At 39.0% G+C, this 24,257-nt stretch overlaps 1 protein-coding gene across 9 annotated transcripts in view; it reads left to right on the top strand.

Moving 5' to 3' along the window:
• Positions 1-24,257, top strand: part of EYA1 (EYA transcriptional coactivator and phosphatase 1) — a 359,925-nt gene that overhangs the window by 320,898 nt on the left and 14,770 nt on the right. For all 9 annotated transcript variants that reach the window (XM_059166236.1, XM_059166239.1, XM_059166237.1 and 6 more), the window contains 5 exons: positions 11,565-11,623; positions 11,736-11,896; positions 12,871-12,985; positions 13,119-13,240; positions 18,121-18,221. In XM_059166236.1, coding sequence (XP_059022219.1) covers positions 11,565-11,623; positions 11,736-11,896; positions 12,871-12,985; positions 13,119-13,240; positions 18,121-18,221 — 558 coding nt within the window. The remainder of the gene's footprint in view (positions 1-11,564; positions 11,624-11,735; positions 11,897-12,870; positions 12,986-13,118; positions 13,241-18,120; positions 18,222-24,257) is intronic.

Below are 24,257 nucleotides of genomic sequence, written 5' to 3' on the forward strand. Positions count from 1 at the left end.
GCTTTGTAAGAATTCTGGTTCCTTCCCTGAGAGACAATTATAGTGACACTCACTTGTACCCTCTCTCTTTAACCCTGTCAGATTCATCAACCTTCCTGGTGATATCTGTATCTGATTTATTTTTTGTGTGCTTTGTACCTGGTATATAAATAGGCAGTCAGTCATTAGTAGTTGAATGCATGACAAACTGAATAAAAGAATACAGAATTTGTGTCCTATAGTTCCATAGTTAACATATAACATATGTAACATAAATCCTCTATTAGTGACGTATAATATAGTATTTTCCTAAATAACATAAACAACCAAATTTATAATTAACAACCAAAATCATGATTATCTGTCATTTTAAATATTCATGGCAAAGGGGTGGTTTGCTAGGGAGTGAGAATATGAGTAAGGAGGAAATTTTTCCCTAATTTTCCTTTCAGGCACCCACTCCTTCTCCCCTACCCCCATTGACACCCACTGGTTTGGGGCACACCAGAGCTTCCCAGAGTGGAGGAAATCTATGGTAGAATAGTTCATACCAAAATAATAGAGCTTAAATAGTTTACTTTTTTTAAACAATATATTTATTTATTTATTTGACAGACAGAGATCACAAGTAGGCAGAGAGGCAGGCAGAGAGAGAGGAGGAAGCAGGCTCCCTGCAGAGCAGAGAGCCTGATGTGGGGCTTGATCCCAGGACCCTGGAATCATGACCTGAGCTGAAGGCAGAGGCTTTAACCCACTGAGCCACCCAGGCACCCCAATAATTTACTTTCATTTGAAGTCTTTGTCTTATAAAAGAAGATGCAAAGGGAATAATTTGGGGGTGCAGATTTCAGATGAAAATACTTAGAAAATTTTTTGAGTAAGAAAGTACCCTTTCAGAAGTCCTCACTTCCTCATGAGGGGCTGATATGAAAGGGGACACGGAACCTTCCAGTAGCTCACGAAACCCTTTTTTTAAGTGCCTGTATCTGGTTCTGCATATTTCTTTCTAGAGTCAGGAATAACAGAAGAAATGAGCTTGCAGAATTTTCATCAACTTATTATTATTTTTTTTAAAGATTTTACTTATTTGACAGACAGAGATCACAAGTAGGCAGAGAGGCAGGCAGAGAGAGAGAGAGGAGGAAGCAGGCTCCCCGCAGAGCAGAGAGCCCAATGCAGGGCTCCATCCCCGGACCCTGGGATCATGACCTGAGCTGAAGGCAGAGGCTCTAACCCACTGAGCCACCCAGGCACCCCTTTTCATCAAATTATTAACTAAGGATATTATTCTGAGCTACACATTCTCTTATAGAAAACTGAGGATTTTTTACTATTATAAAATGATCTGGCTGTATGATAGAAGTTAAATTAATACATGAGCTCCTTTAAATTCAAATTTCACTCCCCATCCTTGCAGAAAGGAGTCACCTAAAAAGAAAATGACTTTCAAATATCTCTTTAAAAATTATATTGAGGTGTGGTTTGTAGTTAAATGAAGATGAACTGTTAGGCATGGAATAGAGATAAACTAGAACTAGTATTTCTTGCAGATATTTAATTTCAGATTAAAAATTTCTCCAGGGGGAAAAAAACTGTCTTCAAACATGACCTATTTAATATCACAACTTTAGTTCCTTGTTTTATTTGTGATCACAACAGAAATATCCTGTGTAAATTAAAACTTCCAGGTAAACGCTTTGCGAATAAATTGATATGGGATTCATTTTCCTCAAATGGCAGTGAGGGCTGTAAGAAAATGATTGCAGAAAAGGATAAAAGGGCTCCTGGTTGGAATATTTTTCCATGTTTCTGGCAGCAAGGTTGCAGTAAAAAGCATGATTTTTATGAGAATGTGATTATTCACAGCAAGATGAGAGTTGGTGTCAGTATGAAAAATGCTTCTTCAGTAGATGCTCTCAGCAGGAATAATAAATCTAAAAGAAAGACCACAAGAGTCATACAGAACACTGTTGCCAATGACAAATTATGTTTGCCAAACGATGAGCAAACCCATTGAACACTGAGAAATCAGTTCAGCAGTAAATCAAAGGCTTATTCTTAAAAGTAGTTCTGACTCACCATTCAAAAGGATGACATTTATATTACATACATGCTGGGTTTTTTTAAGTTTTGAAATATTTTGTATCTTAAGTCTGCCTTGAATCTTTTAACACATGAAAAATCACATGGTACCATTATAAATATGTACAATAGTTTTAGGATAAAATTGTATAATGCAGTTAGACGTATTATCAACCACTAATGCTACTGCCCAATTTTGTCTTTGAAGGTCTGCAACATTTTCACAGGGTCCTACACAAACTTGTAAAATGCCATATCTTTTGACAGTAGTTGGATCATAAATGAAGCTATATATTTGGGCTTATGCCTCTTGTGTATAATACCATGTAGGGGTATAGAATGCACTGAACATAACTTAAACAATAAAAGATGGATTTTATGGCCTTAGATAGAAGATACTCCCTTAACTTTTTCAAAAGGAAAGAAATGATGTGCTGATATCGTTAGATCACATGTAATATATGCCAAAATAACCAATTAAATTAACCCATTAATTCGGTATTGAGCAATTTTAAATAAGTCTATTTTGTTTTTAAAAAGCTTGTTTTATTTTCATTTCTTTCTTTTTCTCATCCTAATGTTGAGAGTGTGAATAAAAACAAATACATTTAATCTAATCATGGGGTAAAGAAGGTATTCATGGTAGAAAGAAGGAACTCCAAGCGGAGTGAAGTTGACGTATTTATTAACACTGTACTTACTCACTAAAAAGGAACTGTCTTCATGTAATTCCTTTGGGATTCTTGGAGCAGTGTTCTAAAGTGGTATTATGATGACATCTTATTTGTAAGACTTTAAAAGAAATTAATACAAAAATATGTAAAACTTTGAAACTTTTTTCTTTATTAACAGTAAGCTTGAGCTTCCTGTAAATTTTTATGTAGTGATCTGAAGTAGTTATCATAACTTTGTGTACAAATACATGACTTAGCACTTTTGTTTATCTTTTGCTTTAATATGCCGTCTTCAGGTATTTTCAGTAAAGATTTTATTCTCTAAATATTTTACGAATATTCCTCTCAACCACTAATGCTACTGCCCAATTTTGTCTTTGAAGGTCTGCAACATTTTCACAGGGTCCTACACAAACTTGTAAAATGCCATATCTTTTGACAGTAGTTGGATCATAAATGAAGCTATATATTTGGGCTTATGCCTCTTGTGTATAATACCATGTAGGGGTATAGAATGCACTGAACATAACTTAAACAATAAAAGATGGATTTTATGCTAATATCTTAAACCTTTGTTGAAGCTGTCGTAATTCAAATCTTGAGTTTCAAAGTCGAGTACCTAGGTCTCCTAGCAAACATAAACATGATATTAGTAAAAATCTCTCTCTTGTTCTGATAACCTCAACAGGATATTGTAAAATTAAATATATTAAAATACTGTTTTTGTAAGTAAGACACAGGAATTAAAAGCCACGTATATCTCTGCAAGTTGCACCTTATGACCAAATCTCAAAAACAGATGTTAGAATGCCTCTTACTGGTTTCTGAGATTTGAAATTCTGTCTTTTTCCCCCGTTGGCTGCTATGGCTGTGTCCTCTGCCTGTCAGAGCAAATAGAGATATTTAGATACTGACTTAGACTATACATTGACGCCTATGATGTGCTGAGTGGATAATCTAGAGTGAGCACTTAAAGATGCGCTTGTCCAGGTATGTTCTAGTTCAATAACTTGCATTTCCCGAAATTGTCAAACAGAATGAGGCCAATTTCCAAAGACTCCTGTGCCTTAGCCATGCACCCTTTTCTTTTGCAAGAAAGTGTTGCCGTGGGAAAGCAAGGGAAACAGGAGGGTCACAAGGCATGATGGGTCCTGGCCAGCCGTGCGTGGGGCTGCAGGGCTGCGAATGGCACACTCCCTTTGCACTTGGCCTTGCCTCAGACTCGCATCCAGTCGTGGATGGCAAACACAAGGGCACAGTAGCATGTGAGGTCTTCAGCGTGTCTGTTTGAAAGTGCAGTGAGGGCTTTGACACACCTTTAGAAAACATACTGCAATCATATTATTCCACACCAGTAAGCAGAACAGTACATTGACTGGACAGTCTCCCTGTAATAGAAAGAAATGTACAAGTAAAAACCTGGCTTTTGCAAAGTGACTAACTCATGGACAGAATTTCTTCACTACAGAGACTAACAAACTCATTCCAATTGTCCGTGAATTAGAAGCAGCATTCTTCACATCTCTGCCATCAGGTCGGTTTGTTTCTAGACCACCTCCTCCCCCCTCAACTTCTGAATCACAGAGGATCTCTAGGATGATCCATTTAACCTTATTTTCCCAGAAAAATTGTAAAAATATAGAGGCAGTGAGGAGTTCTATCTCCAAAAGCCACTCTGAAAATCTCTCCCTTAGACCTCTGTCCCTCAAATACTGGTCACCCTGTAAGGCCATCTGTATAATTTAGACTTTCTGTGAGAGGACCCACAGGGGGAGGGCTCATCCCTCCCCCAACCTTTTTCTTTTTAAAGCACTGCTGATCACTAGTCAAAGCATTCAGACAATTTGTGTGTTTGTCTCTAAAGTACTAGACATACTTATGTACTCCGTATAATTAAATATTTTCGTGTATGGAAATATGAGGAAAACTTCTTTTTAGTCACTTGTGGATGTCTAAGGTACTGAGAGAGTATCTGTATTGTTCAGTGGGGAGGAGGGCACAGTAGACATAATGGCTTGATGACAGGAGGGGACGGAGGACCCCCAATCATTTCCTCTGCTTCGGCCAGCTCCAGCTGGTCTCCGTGGGCACACTGATACACAGACACAATGAAAATAGCTCATTCTCTAGTGACTCTCTTTTTCCTTTCATTTTTACTTTGTAGAGGATGGTATTGAAACAATTAGTTGGTGGTATGGTGTTAGTTTCCTCATGGTAAATTTGGAAAACGGAGCGAGTAGAGCCTCGGTCGGCAGAATTTAGGCTTGTGTAACTCAACTTCTCCAAAGATGTGTTTGTAACATGTTTATATTGTTCCCTTTCATAACACGCAGTCTACCTCAAAGTCTTCTTAGAGTCTCTGTTTATTCAAAGACTTTAGGTGTACTTGGAGTTTATGTTTCTAGTGTCGTGTACAGAGGTATAGTTCCTGAACAGGCTGGCGATTACATCACTGCTTGGCATAGATAATAAGCCCCATTGTAACTGTCTTAATTCTTTTTATTAATTTTCCTAAACTAACTTGAATGGTATGGGTTTTTTTACATAATTATGGCACAAGTGAAAGGCTTGGAGGAAAAGTACAACCACTACGGTATCAAAGCAGAATAAATATTTGCAGAAAAATTCTGCCATAACTTAATATTTTGCATATGAGCCCCTGTACAAAATCGGAGTTATTCCTGGGGCTTGGTCCAAAAGAACATGTCTGTGGCCCGGCCCTGGAAGGCCAGAGATGATGATGGATCAGAAAAAGGTCAGCTTGAGTTGCAGTGCCAAAAATAATGACAGAAAGGACCAAAAAGGCAGAATAACAGTGCAGCCAGAGTTCTGAGAGGGAATGTGCCTTTGCCGCATGGCTATGAGATCGTACCCCATGTGGCTTTCTTCATAGTCCCAACACCACGGCTGGTATTCAGCTGCTCCATGTGCTGGCAATTTTCCCCAGCCATCCATGTCAGCATTTGAGATCCAGCCCGTAAGCGCTTAGATGTCTACTAGCGGAGGGCCAGTAGTAACCAAAGCCGGTTAATTTTATTTATTTTACTCCTCTGCAAAGCACAGGCCTTGGAACCTAAAGGGAAGACGGGTGAAGGTAAACTTCTGGTCATTTGGTTTGTGGTGTTTATGGGTGAGATGATCATAGAATCCTGTCATGTGGAACAGAGGTTCTACACAGGTGTTGCACCTGTGGGCTCAACACTGCGCCTCTGATTGTTGCCATCTGCTTGGCCAGATCCTTCTTCCTGGGCCTCCAGCCTCCTCCTTAGGATGCGATATGTGAAAGTCATTTCTAACACCTATGCTCTCACCACCCACAGTCGTTCTCTGTACCCTCCACCCCTGGTAAAGTCCCAGTGCCCACAGTGGCTCTCCTTCCAGGATGATTTCCCTCTGAAGGGCCAGGCATTGGAGGGCCCACTGTGAGATGGATGGAGGACTCCCATCTGAGCTCCAGGCTGGGAGAGAAGGCCGTGGTGACAGACACTGGGGCACAGCAGGAGGGGGGCAGGCCAAGGCGAGGATATGTTTTGTGCCTGATGTCTCCTGGGCTCCAAACGACTCACAAGCCACAAAGGATCTAGATGGCGGCAGTTGTGGGCATCGTGTGAAATGGGTGAGGGAAGAGACCATGAGTTAGGGGTCAAAGGCAAAGTGTCTTGGCACTTTACCTTATTTAACTTTCCTGAGTCTTCATGTTTTGTATCTGTGAAATGGGTTATACCATTACATACTAATCCACTTTGACCATAAATTGGTGACCCTAATTCAGCTCAACAAGAAGGAGGAATGTGTGTGAGGGAGAGAAACAGTGTGCCTGCCTCCACAAGATCTCCACAGAAGTGTAAGAAATGACTTATTGAGTAGTTTGCCACCCCCTTGGGGAGGGAGGAATATACTACTCAAGGGATACCAAGTGTCATTCCTCCTCAAGGGATACCAAGTGTCAAAATAGGACATTTAATCAAGTGCCCTCAATAGCTCTTGTATCCCTGGTGCTTTAGGATTTCCGAAAAGGGAGAGGCCAACCTCCAGTTGCTTTAGCAGTAATCTAAATTTGGTAATTAATTGTAAAATTCTCCTTGTGAAGGATAATCACTACTTGGCCTAGCACTGGCCCTGACTCTTTCTGAGAATTTGTGTTATGTGAGTGTATATGCAAAATGATGAAATAAAAATGTTAATTATATATTTCTCCATCACTGACTTGATACAGAGCTCTGTATGCAAAAGTGTTGCTGATTTTGACCTCCCGTTGAAAAGCCATTATCAAAAAACAACTTTTTCCCGCCTCTTGATCCCTTGCCAGCTGCCATAGCAAATTTCAAATCTGTAACTGAGAGGGTAACAAAAACCAGCCCCTAAGGGAAGGGGACCTGCTTGCTAACTCCATAGAGTTCCCTGCATGTCTGCGAAAGAAGTCTGGGCTATTTCCTAGAGAGAAGGACGGCTTGCCCAACAACTGCCACCTTCCCCCACCCCCTCCTCACCACCACCATAAGTCGCGGTCTGGCGTCCACAGTCTGGGATCAAAAAGCTATGTTTTGTTTCGGTTACCACAGCTTCACTGACTGTGAACCATCTCCAGTCTGAGTCTGCCGTTGATCTCTTGATTGCTTTCATCACAAAAGCACCGAGGATAAACGGTGGGCGGTGCTGTCCCTCCCCAATCTAGCAAAACACAATTAAGTTTTTCAGACCTGGAAGCTCTTTTAGACCAAATAGAATTCAGCCATTCAACAAGAGGATGTTCCTTTGAATGCTCCTCAAGGCAGTTGGGAGCATCTACTCCCATTGTAATTTATCACCCATGGAGTTAATTAACTTCTGTCTTTCTGACTAAACTGTATGCGCCTTGAGGGCAGGGGCTGAAAACTGGATGCTACTTCCAGTAGCACCTTCCCGTCACCTGCGAGCCCTTATAACTCTTCCCAGCTGATGGCTGATCTCGTCCTAGTGCCTCCTTCCTGCTTCATCCTCCAGCACACAGGGTTCTCCTGCCTCAGGACCCTTGAACCTACTCGATCCTTGGCCTGCAGAGCCATTCCCCAGACCTCACACAGCATTGCATCATTCCCTTGCCTGCTCTTTTTTTCCTCCTTAACAGTTATCAGCATCTAACATAATACACATTTTGCATATTTTCTTGTTTGGCCCGACTAGAATGTTAATTCCAAGATGGTAAGGGTTTTTGTCTGTTAAATGCTGCATCATTAGCATCCAGAACATAGTAGCCCCTTAATAAATAAGAGGACACGTGAATGAATAAATGACCACTTTTCTAAGCTAAGGCAACCATTAGCCAGCTCAGTTGTGTGTTGAGTGTGGCGTCCTGAGAAGCAGTACTTCCTCCCCAGATGAGGACCCCAGCCAGATCCCCAGACATAGCAGGGCTACCTGGGGCATTTCCAATCTCAACAGGGCATATTAATGCATAAAACCTGCTAAACTGGCTGACCTGGCTGTGGTGGGCCTGAGACATGGGAATGCTAGCCAAAGACTTGGCCTCAGTAATGACTTCAGTGCCTTAAAACCCTGTCGTGGACTTTTTGGTGGTTTATTTCAAAAATACGTCTTCAACATATTCAGTCTTTTTGGAAGAAAAACTTTCTTTTCCTATTGCATTCTACATGTTCTAAACTCTGTTTATTAAGCAGTAAAATAGGGTTTTTAGGGCTATGTCTTGATGCCTAGAAATATGGAAAGCTTTCATTCTTGTTATCTGTGTCTATGGATTCATCCAGGAGGCTTTAAATTTTGCCATGTTGTGTCAGTGAATCCAGAACACCCGCTCCCCTCCTTCAATTATCTGATTTTCTGAGTTTAAAACAAATTTAGACACTAAAACAACAAAGTCCAGAAAGCAAACATGAAAACCTAAAATTAGACTCTTAAGAGGACGAGTGAAAGATAGTTTCCAAAGAAAAGTGGGGGAGGAGAGACTCATCCCAGCAGATAAAGAATTTCAGATCAGGATGCAGGGAACTGCAGTTTCTAATTTGAGAGTAGATGCACTTCTTAGAAAGGTTTATACATTCCACATGTATCGAGATACTTCTGTATTTTCATATTCTCTGTTCTTTGAGGAATTAAAAATGTTAATAGGCAAACATCAAGATAGTAATATAGTTTCTCATCAAAATAAAACCTATTTCCTGAGACAGTTTCACCAAGATGTAGAAGCTCACACCAAGACTCAGTGAATGGACCTTTAGTATGTATCTTATCTACCCAAAGTTTGTGTAGCATAATAGTTTTCTGTCATTAAATGACACGGACAGTTCTGAAAACATATTGTACTTGGACATTTTCATGGTTTCTAAACTTTCTATTCCTGGGGTGCTAATTAGGCCCTTTAAAAAAGGCTCCCGATGGCTGCATCTATTTTCCTGAAAATCGTTCTACAAAACACCTCTCCTGATAAAGAATGACAATTTCTTTGTTGCCAACACACCATAGTTGATCCGATCTCTGAGAAGTGAGTGGAGTCTGCAGGTAGAAGCTCAAAGTTGTTGACACTCAATTAGAGCTAACCGGGATCCTGAACCATCCTTCAAAGGAGAGCCTCAGCCCTGGGAACAAAAAGACTTGGATAAAGCTCTGGGAGAAAACAAATACAGGATGTGAGAGGACAATAGCAACAATGGAGTCATTAACAGCACTGGAAGATAACTGGCTTCTCTGTTAGTCATGGAGATTTACAACTGCATTCATTTAAGAAAAGCCTCTTAACACCCTGCCTTCCCAAGGAATTCTCCCCACCCCTAGAGTTAACTGAGTAACTTGTAAGTCAGCTTTGGTGTGATTCATTGAATTAAACCCTTTTTTAACATAGCTTTTCCTCTTGGACTTCCTCACTTTCCACCTCCTGGTTCTCCCCAAAGAGAGAAAATTTCCATGGTGGCGCTCCGGCTTTTTGAGTTTTTCTGTTTTTGTTTTTGTCTTTGTTTGGGGGCGGTGGTTTGCAATACACTTTTTTTGGTTTGTCTTGGTTTTCTCATCTGTTTTGTACACTCACCATGCCCCCCGGAAGAGTTGTTTATCAACAACATCAAAAATGTATTTTGGACTGGATAAGTGGCAGAAGTGTCTACACATGATTTAGTCACTGTTTAAACCTGGGATAAGTACCTTGTTGAGGAAACACAACTATCATTCATCTTTTGAAGTGTGATTAAATTAATAACTCTGAGAAGTCCTCCAACATGTTTTCCAGGAATGACCTGTTTTTTAAAACGTTAAATTCATAGCCCACATGTGCGGCCTCCTAGACTGGCTTTTCCTCTTTCTTATCTGAGGTTATGGACCTCAGGAGAGCAGGGGAGGGTTACAAGGTCAAAGTCTTTTCCTCCTTGGAACTTGCTGCTTGCTGGGAGGCGGTTGCCTGGAAAGTAGATGCTTTAGAGAAGAGGTTGGGGGGTCATGATTTTAATTCTGTTAAGCAACAGCTGGTTTGAGTTTCTTTCCCCTTCTATCTCTTGCTCCCTTCCTCACAAATCCGTGGAGAGAAAAAAATTTGTTCAGAAGGAACCCGCAACATAAAAATACACCTTGTATTACTGTCGTGCTTTATGTCTGTTGTCTCTTATACAAATTGTATGTTGAGCACTAGACAAATAGACTAGATTTTACAAAATTATACAGGAAATACAACCAGCACTTTAGTCAAGAGAAACTTTTAAAATACAGTGTACATACCTGGACATCTTTTAATAATATTTTTAAATTCAAACTTTTAACAAAATTAAGTACGATGAAGGGCTCCGGGGTGTTTGGAGCCTGTCTGTAATAAATCATGACTGAAGTATTAAAGCACACCACGTATGGGTGCCTTGTCTATCGGTGGGAGACCTCGTTGTGTGTCTCCAGATTAGTATGCTGTCATTCGTTCAACAACTGTTTACCTGTCTGCTCCTTACACAGCTGTGAGATATCACGGTGGGATGTTGGGGTGCTCATATGCAAACAGGTGCATAATCATCAGCTCAGTCTCGCAGAGCTGTATTCCAAAATCACAGCTTCCTCTTCTGAACAGTTTACACGTGGTTTGGGGATTTAAAAATCGGGTCTGTTCCCACAACTTCATTCTATAATAAATCCATAAATCCAACACTTAAAAGGAATATATAATAGTGAAACAGTTAAAGAAAAAAAAGTAAAAAACACTGCATGGTTTGATTGTTTTTATTTGGGTTTTGAAGCCTCCCATGCTTTCTTCCTCCTACACACATACACACACACACACACACACACACACAAAGAATAAAACTCACATCTCTCAAATCAATGGCAAACCAGTAACAGATTTTTTCGTCTGGGCTCCTCAGCCCACTGGCCTCAGGCTCTGTTGGTGTGTGGCTCAACAGCAATCAGAGGTCATAATTTCATTGGCAGTTAGCATCAGGTTTAATTTTTCTAGCATGTTACATTTACTGAAATGTCTGGTTTCAGTTATGCCTGGGCACTGACTGAATCCGCTTTGAGCAGCGTGATGTCTTCAGGTACCTGAGGTTTATGGAACACATATGCTAATTGTTTTCAATCACTTTCCTTTCTGAACACAAAAATGTGTTCTCTGAAGCTGAATAACGGTAGTCCTTAATGACATTGCTCATTTTTTATGTTAAAAGAGGGCTGGAGTAGGTAAAAATATCAACTTCACAAGACTGATCCCTACTGATTGACATTGTGGAAAAATAGTCCAATTTAAGTTAGGGGGGGGGGGTTTAAACAGTTGTGTGTGATTGTTCAAAAAAAAAAAAACAACAACAACAACAAAAAGAAGATGCTCCTCGAGAATGAACCTGTCTCATTTTAATTGCATTTTAGGAATGTGACCAAGTTCATATAGATGATGTGTCTTCAGATGATAATGGGCAAGACCTAAGGTGAGCATGTTGAAATGTGAAGTGATTTTCTCCAATTTATAGTTTAATGGCTCAGCTAATGAAGATGAACTTTCTGTTTGGTTAACATTGGGCTTTTCTTGCATCTAAATAGCACATATAACTTTGGAACAGATGGCTTTCCTGCTGCAGCCACCAGTGCTAATTTATGCTTGGCAACCGGTGTGCGAGGTGGCGTAGACTGGATGAGAAAATTGGCTTTCCGCTACAGACGGGTAAAAGAGATCTACAATACCTACAAAAATAACGTTGGAGGCAAGTAACTACTCCCAGTATCTTACCAGGTTATTGAGATAGTCTAGGAAAAATTCTCCAAGTACCACACACACTTAACACATCATGTTTTTTGTTTTTGTTTTTTTTTAATGTCCTAGCTTTTTTAGAATGGTTTCATCTGACCCGTGATTATTCGATTGTGATTTAGTGACAGGAATATTGAACTTGAACCAGCCACCCTGGCTAGCCTAATCTAGTCCTGGCTCCATTACTTTGTAGTGGGGGGGACCTAGAGTCAGTTTCTTGACCTTTCTGATACTCATTTGTCCTTCCAAGGAGATGTGGGATTAACCACCTTTGGCTAAAACACTTAAGATGGACTGTAAAGCTCATTCAACTGTGTTTCAAAATAGCTTGAGCTTACAAGGGAATATGTTGACTTAATAATGAAAAGTTTGGGGATGTCTTGGTTTCCAGCATGACTAAATCCACATGCTTAAAAAGATGACATCCAGAATCTCCTGCCTAGGCTTCCCTTTGGGTAGGAGTTTTTGTGGATCAGTCCCTCCTGTAAGGTGACATAGGTGCCCGACCATTGACAGATTCAAGTTTATATTCTGTGAGTTTAGCACTTTGGCGGGGTAGAAAAATACCTTTCCTAGTAGATTCAGGAAAAGTTCCAAGACTGATTCACTCTGGCCAAGCTGCAATCATACACCTGCCCTGGGAGCCCAAGGGTAGGGTTGGCTCTATCCAGGCTCCAGGATTGAGGAATGGTGGGAACAGACCCATCAAAAAGAGGAGATGACTTCTATAACCAGGATGCAAGGAATGCAAAATCAACAGTTGTTTCCTACAGTACTAAATAAATATGTGTCAAATGGATGCTAATATGTGAAAAATTATCTGATATGCTATAAAGCTTGAGGATGAGTAGTAGTAAATATTTATTATTTATAAAGTTGTCTAGACACACTGGTAACGAAGGAACTCATGTGCTTTTAAATCCACAGGCCTGCTTGGTCCAGCCAAGAGGGAAGCCTGGCTACAGCTGAGGGCCGAAATTGAAGCCCTGACGGACTCCTGGTTGACACTGGCCCTGAAAGCACTCACGCTCATTCACTCCCGGTAGGCTGTCCCCAAGTCCCTCCATGATGCTTTTGCTGGAAAACAGCCTTTCCTCATATTTGTTCATTTTGGAGATTCATTTTTCATCAGTTTTCTTTTCTTTCTTTTTTTTTTTTCTTTTTGGTTCTCGCAGGACGAATTGTGTGAATATTTTAGTCACAACTACTCAACTTATCCCAGCGTTGGCGAAAGTTCTGTTATATGGATTAGGGATTGTATTTCCAATAGAAAATATTTACAGTGCAACAAAAATAGGTGAGCTGCTTTCGTTTTGTTTTATACCTGACTCTTTCTCTTCAGGCAAGTAGAAGTGAATGTGTAAAACAAAATGGGACATTTTTCATTATACTAGGCGTCAGAAAACTAGAGGGACAGTGTAATTTTGTTGTTGGAATTGTTGGAATTGGCTTTAGACATCAAAAGAAATATAAATCATAAGCCATGCAGCTTAATTCAAAAAATATTACTCTACTGGTTAACATTAAGACCTATGCATTTTAGGGCGCCTGGGTGGCTCCGTCGGTTAAGCAACTGCCTTCGGCTCAGGTCATGGTCCTGGAGTGCCAGGACTGGGTTCCACATTGGGCTCCCTGCTCTGCAGGGAGTCTGCTCTCCTTCCTACCTCTCCCCTCTCACGTTTTCTCTCTCTAAAATAAATAAAATCTTAAAAAAAAAAAAAAAAAAAAAAGGCCTATGCATTTTAGCCACTCTCACTTGAGCATCAGTTCTGGATTATTACCTTATTTGTGTTTTAGATAACATCACCAAAAATATCTAATAAGCTAAAACAAATAATAATATGGAGATTTACAAAGTATAACTGAAACAATTCTAATAGCTTTCTTTAAATTATTATCACTGGAACCATCTTTTTTTTTTTTTTTGGCTTTATTTTAATTCAACATGTATAAACAATCAAGTTCTCATTTTTGTTACAGGGATACCAAAAAAATTAAGTTTTTGAAAGAAGTAATCATAGTTGGAGAAAGATGACTAGTGTGAAATTTGATTCACCATCTAGTGGGAGAAGCAGACATCTAAATAACTATAATATGACAAAGAAGTATGTAAATGAGCAGTTATCACATATTTAGCAGATGTCCAGAACTATACTAAGCATTTTACATACTAAAATCAATCTTCATAACCTTTACATTTTACAAATGAGGACACTAAATATCAGAGACTTAATTGTCCAAGTTAACAGCTGGTAAAGGTAAGGGTCAAGCTAGGTCTGATTCCAGGGTCCAGACTCCTTTCTGTAACCTAGGGAGCTCTCTACCACTAAATGCCTGAATATGCTCTTGAACGAGGAAACATTCATTCCCACCCAGGAGGAGGCAGAAAGCATAAAGTGAACACTAAAAGGAAAAAATGGTATTTGAGCTGAGTATAGAGGTATACATAAGAGTTAATAGGCAGGGGCGCCTGGGTGGCTCAGTGGGTTAAAGCCTCTGCCTTCGGCTCAGGCCATGACCCCAGGGTCCTGGGATCGAGCCCCACATCAGGCTCTCTGCTCAGCAGGGAACCTGCTTCCTCCTCTCTCTCAGCCTGCTTCTCTGCCTACTTGTGATCTCTCTCAGTCAAATAAATAAATAAAATCTTTAAAAAAAAAAATAAAGAGTTAATAGGCAGATGGGCTAGTGAGAGCAAAGGGACAGAGACATTAAAACATGTTCCCTGCTAAAGGACTGAAAGATCCTGGCTCATCGAAGCTGAAGCTGGAAAGGTAGAGACTTAGGTCTAGACGTATGTGGCCTTGTTTATCACCCTAATGAGATATTATTTTAGTGAGTCCTGGGGAAGGGGGATGAGGATCCTAGTAGGTGGGAAGAAGATTGTTTCTGGCTGCTCAATTCTAAAAGAAAAAAGGGCAAAAATAAAATTCTAGTCTCCATCTAACTACACTTGTATACTTTCAGTACTTTTTTTTTAAAGCATTTACTAAATATTTGCTAAAGAATTACTTTTATAATTATTTGTTCATAGTCTGACTTTCCTATCAAACTGTAATATCCTTGATAACTGATTCTGTCTGTGTTGCTCATCATTGTGGCTATAGTGCCCAGCACATACTAGGTGCTCAGTAAATGTCTGTTCAATAAAATGGATGAGTAAACGGTTGTTTATTCTGAAGAAGATTGACACAGAGGTTTTACTTAAATACTGGGTCAGTACTGCCACATTTAACTGATGGGGAAAATCAGGTGTCATGGGAAAGATAAGAGATTTTATCAATGTTGAGTGTGAAGACCCTCTGATATTCACATAGGCCTGTCAAGTTGGAAATAGCTGGAGTTGGAGAATGACTGATGCCTCCTGAAAAGCACTAAGAACAGAATGCTAGAAAATATTTAGAAAGGAAAGGGACACCTGGGTGGCTCAGTAAGTTAAGTGTTTGCCTTTTTTTTTTTGGCTCAGGTCATGATCCTAGAGTCCTGGGATAGAGTCCTGCTGAATGGGAGTCGGCTTCTCCCTCTGATCCTCCCCGACGCTTTTCTCTCTCTCTCTCTCTCTCTCTCTCTTTCTCAAATAAATAAATAAAATTTTTTAAAAAGAAAAGAAAAGAGACTAAGAGAAAAGAATGTTCCAAATAGAATTACTGGTAGCCCAATCAATATAACCAGATTTTATATGTTCTCAAGTCCGTAAAAATAACTGTTTACATTAAGTCAGATATTTATGTTATCCATAACAATAAAGAGGAATCATATTGTGTTTTATAAACAGGAGTCCATGGTAAACATTTATCAGCCCATGAAAGAACAATTTCCAAAAATGTTTATAGAATGGAAAGGATAATGCTTAACGCCCCAGAAGGAAAGAACAAGTAGTGTATTACACGTCATGAGCGTTGAACTTTAATCCCAAAAAATTTAAATAATTTGAAAATATTTGGATAATAGAAAATTATAACAAGTGTATAATAGGTATTTTAATGGGTATTTTATGATACTGAACTTTAATTTTTATCAATACAGAATTAAAAATGAGGATTAAAAAAGGTGGTAGAAATTACCTCAAAACCAGAGGTAGAACCACTTTTCTGTGGTATTTTTAAGAAGAAAAGTAAATGGGGCACCTTGGTGGTGGCTCAATCAGTTAAGTGTCCGACTCGATTTTGGCTCAGGTCGTGACCCCAATGTCCCAGGATCAAGCCCCATATTGGGCTCTGGGCCAGGCATGGAGCCTGTTTAAGATTCTCTCTTTCCCTCTTCTTCTCCTTTGCCCCCCCCCCCCCAGGCACATACTCTCTTGCTCTCAAAAATAAAAAATAAGAATAAGAAAAGTACAGATTGAAACCCCTATAGTTTTGCTAATTTTGCTATCAAATGAGCTATAATTTGGGAGTCGATGCAGAAAACCCAGGAACCTTCCTATTAGGCAAGTGGCAGTAATTGAAGGAGATAACTGGTATCTCGTTGTTAGCAGGGCTATGATGTTCTTCCAGATAAAATGGATTCATCAAAATGAAAATTTCGTGTAGGATCTCTCATTAGCTTCTAAAAGTCAGCTTCAGTTTCTCAGTCTTTATTATGGAAGAATCTATGTGACTCAGACTTTACAGTGAAGCCTATAGGATATAGGTGAGATAGGATATAGGTGAGAAATTTTTTTGTCTACCACAGCCTCACCTTTAAATAACATTGAGTTTACCTTCCTTTTCCCATGAAAGGGAAACTTGGCAAAAACACATAAACATTTCCCTCTAAGGAGGAAAAAACTTTCATGACATCTGAATTTTTGATTGTATATTTTTGCAGTGGAAACTACCCTTTGTATTTGTTTCTTAAAGTGATTTAATATTTCACAGTTTAGTGGGCAACTAAAGAAGCATTGAAATTACATCCTTTGAATAAGGCTAGCCAGATTTCATTCTGTCAGATGCAAACCAGAGATTTTAGTGCAAAATACAAATATAAAGCATACATTTGTTTAAGCAAACAAGCAATTTGTTCATGAGTATATCTGATCCTTATTTGAAAGAGATGCGGCCTGCTCAGTCATTTACATTTGAAAACTATAAACTATCCCATTGTCCATTAAAATGGTCCTGTTGGCAGCCCAGGACTTGGAACAGCAGTTTCTTCTCTAAAGGAGCAACAGTGGCTGTGTTAACTGTAGGGATGGGCCCCCAGAGAGCCCAAACCAAGTCTTGACTTGGGAAAGATTAGATAAAGGTATTCTGTTACCTCTATCCCGTTTTTCCTCTAGGAAGGTGCTTTACTGGACATTAGATGCCTGGGTAGGAGTGCCCCAAATTACCTGACATTTATTTCAGAAACAGTTTTACCAAAAGATTTCAAGTAAACACATTAGGTTTGGCGGGGGCTGGGGGCAGTGGTCTTTCATTCAGATAGACTCCCAACTGGAAAACAAATGAATAAAAAGATTCCATTGTTTGATTTCTCCTGCTATAACAAAACCAGTCAGTTTCTTTCATCCTTCCCAATAGATGTGGGATCAGATATTATTTTCAGAGTTTGGTATATCGTGAAACATTTTTTAAATAAAGTTCAGGGAGGTTGCCAGAATTGCATGCCTTCATTAAGTCTCAGCTGGTAGGAAAAAAAAGTACTGCTGCAAAACATTATTTTTTTCCCAAATGCTATACTATGATCGACTAGATCCCACTTTTTAATAAATGAGCCCTTAGGAAAAAAATATTAAAATTGACAATTTCTCGGTGGCTCAGTTAGTTAAGCATCTGCCTTCAGCTCAGGTCATGATCCCAGGGTCCTGGGATGGAGACCCAAAGCAGACTCTCTGCTCAGCAGGAAGCCTGCTTCTCCCCCTGTCCCCCCTACCCCCCAACCCCCCTGCTCATGCTCACATACATATGCTCTCTCTCTCTCTCCCTCGCAAAAATAAATAAAAAATAATCTTTAAAAAATAAAAAATAAAATTGATAATTTCCAAGGGACAAGTCACCACATGGATAATTTACAATTTGTAATTTACCTTGTTGTTCCACATTCTACCCAATGGCATCTGTAAGCACTCTTTTCCAGTTTGTATAAGTAGGATAGAGTTGAATCAGAAGCATAAAGGAAGTATTTTGTATAAAAAGTTCAAGCGCTATAGCACTGAGTTATCCAAACTTTACACTTTTATAATTTATTTTTATGTATTAGGAAAGGAAAGCTGTTTTGAGAGGATAATTCAAAGGTTTGGAAGAAAAGTGGTGTACGTCGTTATAGGAGATGGTGTGGAAGAAGAACAAGGAGCAAAAAAGGTCAGTGTTCCTCGATAGCACATCTCATACCATTTAATTTTTTGTCTTCAGAATGCTCATTGCTGGATCATTTAAACAAGTTCCCTTTCTCTGAAACAAATCAGAAATGTGTTTAGAACTGTAAGCAATGAAAAAGGACAGAGTACAATTAAACAAATATGGCCTTTTTTAAGAGTACTGTGTGCAAACTCAAAGGTCGTGGATGGCTGGTCTTCACAGAACGTAGACTTTTGAGCAGAAAGGAAGGTTTCATGCTGTAGCCGTCATCCAGAACAGAGATAACACATTTGCTGTGCTCATGTGAGCATGTCCTATTCTGCCCCATGGCAGACATTGCCAAGTGATTAAAACCTACCTGAGCCTGAATTCAGCCCAAGAACCTTCTAAATATCACCTCAGAAATAACTCTACCAGTTGGTCAAAGCTGGTTTCCCAAACTGTTTGCTGCGGTAGAGTAGAGTGCCGCCGTTGTACCACAAGGTCAACCTCTCCTCCCTTGGGAGACTTGGAAAGGAAGCAGGAGCCAGAGCCAAGGGTGAGTCCCTTGACTCCCCGTTTGCCCATCAAACACCCTTTCTTTCTTCTGAGTCCCTGCAAGTGTCCTTCTGCCATTTCCCTCCGCAAAAGCTTGCTCATTAGCATAATCTATTACATTTCAAAAGAGGGGAGGAGAAAGGGACCATATTTCTTCACTCTGGAACCACTCAGGATCTTCACGGTCTAGATAAACACAGCCTACCTGGACCATCTTTCTCACCCCAGCACTTGGCATTGCCATCTCTTCAGCCATGCCCTGCAACCCCTCCCCGCTGTCACCTCTGCTTAGAATGTTCTTTTCCCTAATGCGCTACTGTCAGTGTCTTACTTATTTTTCAAAATCCAGTGCCTATTCTACCTCTTCTATTTCCCTTGTTTATAAGAGCTTAATTATAGTACTCACTCACACTTTAATTGGAGAAGTTGTAAATAGCTTGACTGTTTGAGCAGACAGCCCAGGTTTGAATTATAGCTCCACTGCTTACCAGTTCTGTGACTTTGAACAAGCTACAAGCTATGGATCCCTCCTCTTTCTCTTTCCTTATCTATAAATAGCAGTAATAACAGCATCTAGCTCATTGGGCTATTTTAAGAATTACATTTGTTTAAGATGTAAAACACATAACACAGAGCCTGGTACTTATGAAGTGTGCAATAAGTGATAAAACTGTTATTAATTATTTGTGGATATGCCAGTTTCAGCCATAAAAGATGAGCTCAAGAGGTAGGAATCTTATTTTGCTTAGTTTGTCATTTGAGACTTTGTTTTCAGGTTTTTTTTTGTTTTGCTAGGTTTTTGTTTTGTTTTGTTTTTTGTTGTTTTTTTCTTTTACAACCCCCTAAATCTTAGCACAGTCATACTCTCTAAATATCTTTTAAATTGAAGAGCATTAAGTATTTTATAAGGTTACCCAATAGAATTATTTTCCCTTCCTTTCCCCACTCACTGACTCATAGAAACCACTGTAGATTTCCATGAAGGACGCAACAATTCAGTTCTTCTGGAGTTTTCTAGTATATAACAGAAGTGACCCATAAAGTCACCAGAACATAGATTCAGCATTCAGCACGACACGTGGCCAGCCTTCTTAGAGAGCCTAAAGATGATTTAATTCACCTTCAGGGTCTCTGAGTTCTAATAAAAGCAGAGAAACAGACCCTAATTTTATAAATAATATATTATTTCACTTATTCCCATTGATACACAATGTGCCCAGGATTACATGCTTCCCCAAGTGGGATCGTTGTGGTCGGAAACCCACCAGATCCAATAGAGGTTGATGCAAAGCTGCTTTTGCTACATACAAGCCCGAGTTCTGACATTCCAACTTTACCAGGGGGCAACCATCATGATCATTAGGTACATCTGTCAGCCCTTTGGGTTATTTCCATAAAGTGAAATTTTTCCCAGAATAAATTAGAATACCTAAAACTCAGCCCTGGAGAGTTAAAGAGGATGTTTAACAGCAATTCAGACTCAGGTCTTCTTCCTGGGAAAAGCCTCTGGAATCCTCCATGCCTTTCCTAGGCAGGACCTCGTACTGGCTAGTGGGATAGATGTGCACGCTTTGAACAGCATAGAAATGAAGAGCCACATCTCATGCCCCTGCAGCCCAGGGGCAAAGATGTGACTCTGCCCGCTCGGCTGGTCATCCTCCCTCTAGTAGTCACCAAAAAGTTGAGCTTCAGGAGAAGGTTGCCACAATGCGGCTTTCCAGCTTGTGGTAAGCAGAAGGATGCTTATAAAAGTGATAACTTATTATGCCAGGAATCCTTTGGGCCCTAGCAAGGCTTCTGTATGGGTAAGTCACTTCCTAAACCTTTCAGAGAAGCAGGTTTCTTATATGTTCATCATGGGTGAACATAACATGGAAAAAGTAAAGGAATTCTTGCTTTGATATTAGAACTGGAAGTGGTAATGTGGCTAAGAGTATTTGTTCTCTTGGCAGAATGGTGAATTTTTTGACTGGGATGAGTATTCTTAGCTTCAGCTCTCTGGTTTGATGTTGTGGGATGAGTATATGTTGTAAGGATCCAGTAGTATATGTTGCAAACTCTTTGTACCTTGAGTCTTACCCGTGTGGGGACTCTGACAAAAATGTGAGCAGGATTGATAAGACTGTTTATGTGTGTGTGTACAACGTACAGATTTTTCAGAAAGTTCAGATTCCTGAAAATCTCACAAAAAATTAAGATGTCATCAATCTATCATCCATAATGACAAACTGACCATTCCTTTCTTATATTCTGTCTAACCTTGTTAGGTCAGCTAGTATTTAAATAGCAGTATTCTGTGCATGAGTTAAACAACAGGAATCTAATAATTCACAATAGAAGAGTCTCTTTCTAAGTGGTCTTCTGCAGAGAAATAAGAGAATATTTAACTTAGGGAAAATGCTTAATTTAGGGGGAAAAGAATACTACTTAGTAATATCCCATTTTAAAAACTATATAAAAATTCAAGCTAAAGAAATAAATTAAGAGATGGTTATCCGTGTTGTCAAAAGACTAATAATCATAATGGTGAGAAAGAAGAATTATTACAATGATAAACCCCTTAATTATATTCCACACTCTCTTTTAGGCCCTTCCTATCCACTATCTCATTAAATCCTTATCGTAATTCTATGAGGAATGAATTCTTCGACCCACTTTATATATGAGAAAACCAAGGTGCAGGAAGGTGAATAATTTGGCCAAGACCACATAACTGAGAAGTAGCCACACTAGAATTTGACACTAATTATATCCATGAGATGGAGCACACAGTTCCTTTAAATTATAAACTTGATTACATATCCTAAATATTATTTGGTTTTTTTTTTAAAAAAATTTCATGCTTTTTAAAAAAATTATTAGAATAAAGCGTACGACATTTGCTCCTTTCCTTTTGGGAGGCAGATAGATCTATTTAAGTGTTCTCTTTCTCCTAAGTTTGCATTCATCATTAAAATTGTAAAAAATAAATCATTGATTCTAATGCCGTTTGTGAGCATTTTCAATTATTAAATAAAATAGTGAACCAGTCAAGTTCTGCAAGTTTGAGTGCTAAAATGCTCTGCAAAATCAAAACATTTTGCAGTTTTTCTAAGTCAATTTTAACCATTTAGCTTGTCTCTCCTAGTTTCCTAAGTCCTTTTAAAAATCTAATAGAACATTATTTCTTTTTCCCTGTAGAGATGTCTTTCATCTCTCTAAATCACGTTCTTTTGCTTGAGGTAGTTACTTTTTTCAAGCTCAGAAATGAAACCAGTAAGTATTCTGCAGTCGTCTGTTTCGTTATGGTCAATTGAAGTCTGTTCTGTCATCTTTGTTCTCTTTGCCAGTATAGTCCTGGGGCTTTCAGTAATTTTATCTAATTCTATAATTCGTATCATTAAAACATACCCCATCAAAGAGAAAAAGTTGAAAATACCTTTGTTTATTTAAAAGAACAACTTTCTTCCAAAAAGATTGCATGAAAAAGTTTTCTGCAAGCACCTCTTTGTTCCTAGAAAGACCGCAGAGAATGTGAGACGAGCCATATGGATAACTTTCTCTGACCTGGGTCTTCTGTTGTCGAGATCTGCCAGGCTTTCTTTTTTAGCATAGGATTCCATGTTTCCCTAACACAGCATCCTTTGCATGACAACAATAGGCATATATATGACTTTTAAAGAGTCAAAATGTAAGTGATAGTCTTCTGCATACCAGTAGCAATTTTCGATTCTATAATAAAAGTGGCCTTGTTTTAGAACTCTTCAACTAAACTTACTTGAAATAGGTTGCTGGTGAACACCAGTGAGAAAGTGATAGACATCCATTATTCTGTGTAATGGCAAAGTTTTCATCAATAAATGTCCATTTTATGTATGTATGTATGTATGTTTGTATGTATGTATGTATATTTTAAAGTATAGCTGACACACCCTGTTACATTAGGTTCGGATGTACAGCATAGTTATTCCATAGCTCTGTACTGTGCTCCTTACAAGGGTAGCTACCATCTGTCACCATACAGCACTATTACAATACCACTGATTATATCCCCTTGCTGTGCTTTTGATCACCATGACTTACTCATTCCATAACTGGAAGCCAGGACCTCTCACTGTGCTTCTTTTATTCTGCCCATTCCCCTCACCCTTATCACCTCTCTCAACCAGTATATTCTCTGAATTTATGGAGCTGTTTCAGCTTGTTTGTTTGTTCCTTTATAGGTTTTGTTTTTTAGATTCTACACATAAGTGAAATCATATGGCATTTGTCTTTCTCTGACCTATTGCACTTATACCTTCTAGGTCTGTCCATGTTGCCACAAATGGCAAGATCTCACTTTTTCTGTGGCTGAATTAATATTCGTATATATATACCACATCTTCTTTATCCATTCAGCTATCAGTGGACACTTAGGTTGCTTCCATATCCTGGCTATTGGAAATAATGCTGCAATAAACTTAAGGATGCAAATACCTTTTGAATTAGTGTTTTTGTTTTCTATGGGTAAATGTAGTGGAACTACTGGATCATATAGCATTTTGTATTTTTAATTTTTTTTGAAGGAACCTCCATACTGTTTTCCACAGTGGTTGCAGCAATTTACATTACCACCAACAGTGCATGAGAGTTTCTTTTCTCTACATTCTCACCAATATTTATTTCTTATCTTTTTGATACTAGCCATTCTAATTGTTACAAGGTAACAGATCATTGGGGTTTTCATTTGCGTTTCCCTGATGATTAATGATGTGTTAAGCATCTTTTGCTGTATCTAATTGTCATCTGTAGGTCCTCTTTGGAAAAATGTATATACAGGTCCTATGCCCACTTTTTAATCAGATTATTTGTTTTTCTGTGTTGGCTTATATAAATTCTTTATATATTTTGGATAGCAACCGCTTATTAGATATGTTATTTGCAAATATCTTCTCTCATACAGGTGGTTCCCTTTTCATTTTGTTGATGGTTCAAAAAGCTTTTTATTTTGGGGTGGTCCAAATAGTTTTTGCTTTTGTATCCTTTGCCTTAGGAGACATCATCTAGCAAAATGTTGCTAAAGCCCATGTCAGAGATATTACCACCTATGTTTTTTTCTAGGATTGTGGTGGTTTCAGGTCTCACATTCAAGTTGTGCATCCATTTTGAGTTTATTTTTGTATACGGTATAAGAAAGCGGTCTAGTTTTATTCTTTTACATATAATGGTCCAATCTCTCTAGCACCATTTATTGAAGAGACTGCCTTTTCCCTACTGTATATTCTTGACTCCTTTGTTGTAGATTAATTGACCATATGCATATGGGTTTATTTCTGGGCTATTTTGTTCCATTTATCTGTGTGTTTGTTTTTGGGCCAGCACCATATTATTTTGATTACTACAGGTTTGTTTTTGTTTTTTTTTTTTTAGAATTTTTTAAAGATTTTATTTATTTATCAGAGAGAGCGGGGAGAGAGCGAGCACAGGCAGACAGAATGGCAGGCAGAGGTAGAGGGAGAAGCAGGCTCTCCGCCGAGCAATGAG

The sequence above is a fragment of the Mustela lutreola genome, chromosome 3, assembly GCF_030435805.1.
Source record: "Mustela lutreola isolate mMusLut2 chromosome 3, mMusLut2.pri, whole genome shotgun sequence".
NCBI lineage: Eukaryota > Metazoa > Chordata > Mammalia > Carnivora > Mustelidae > Mustela > Mustela lutreola.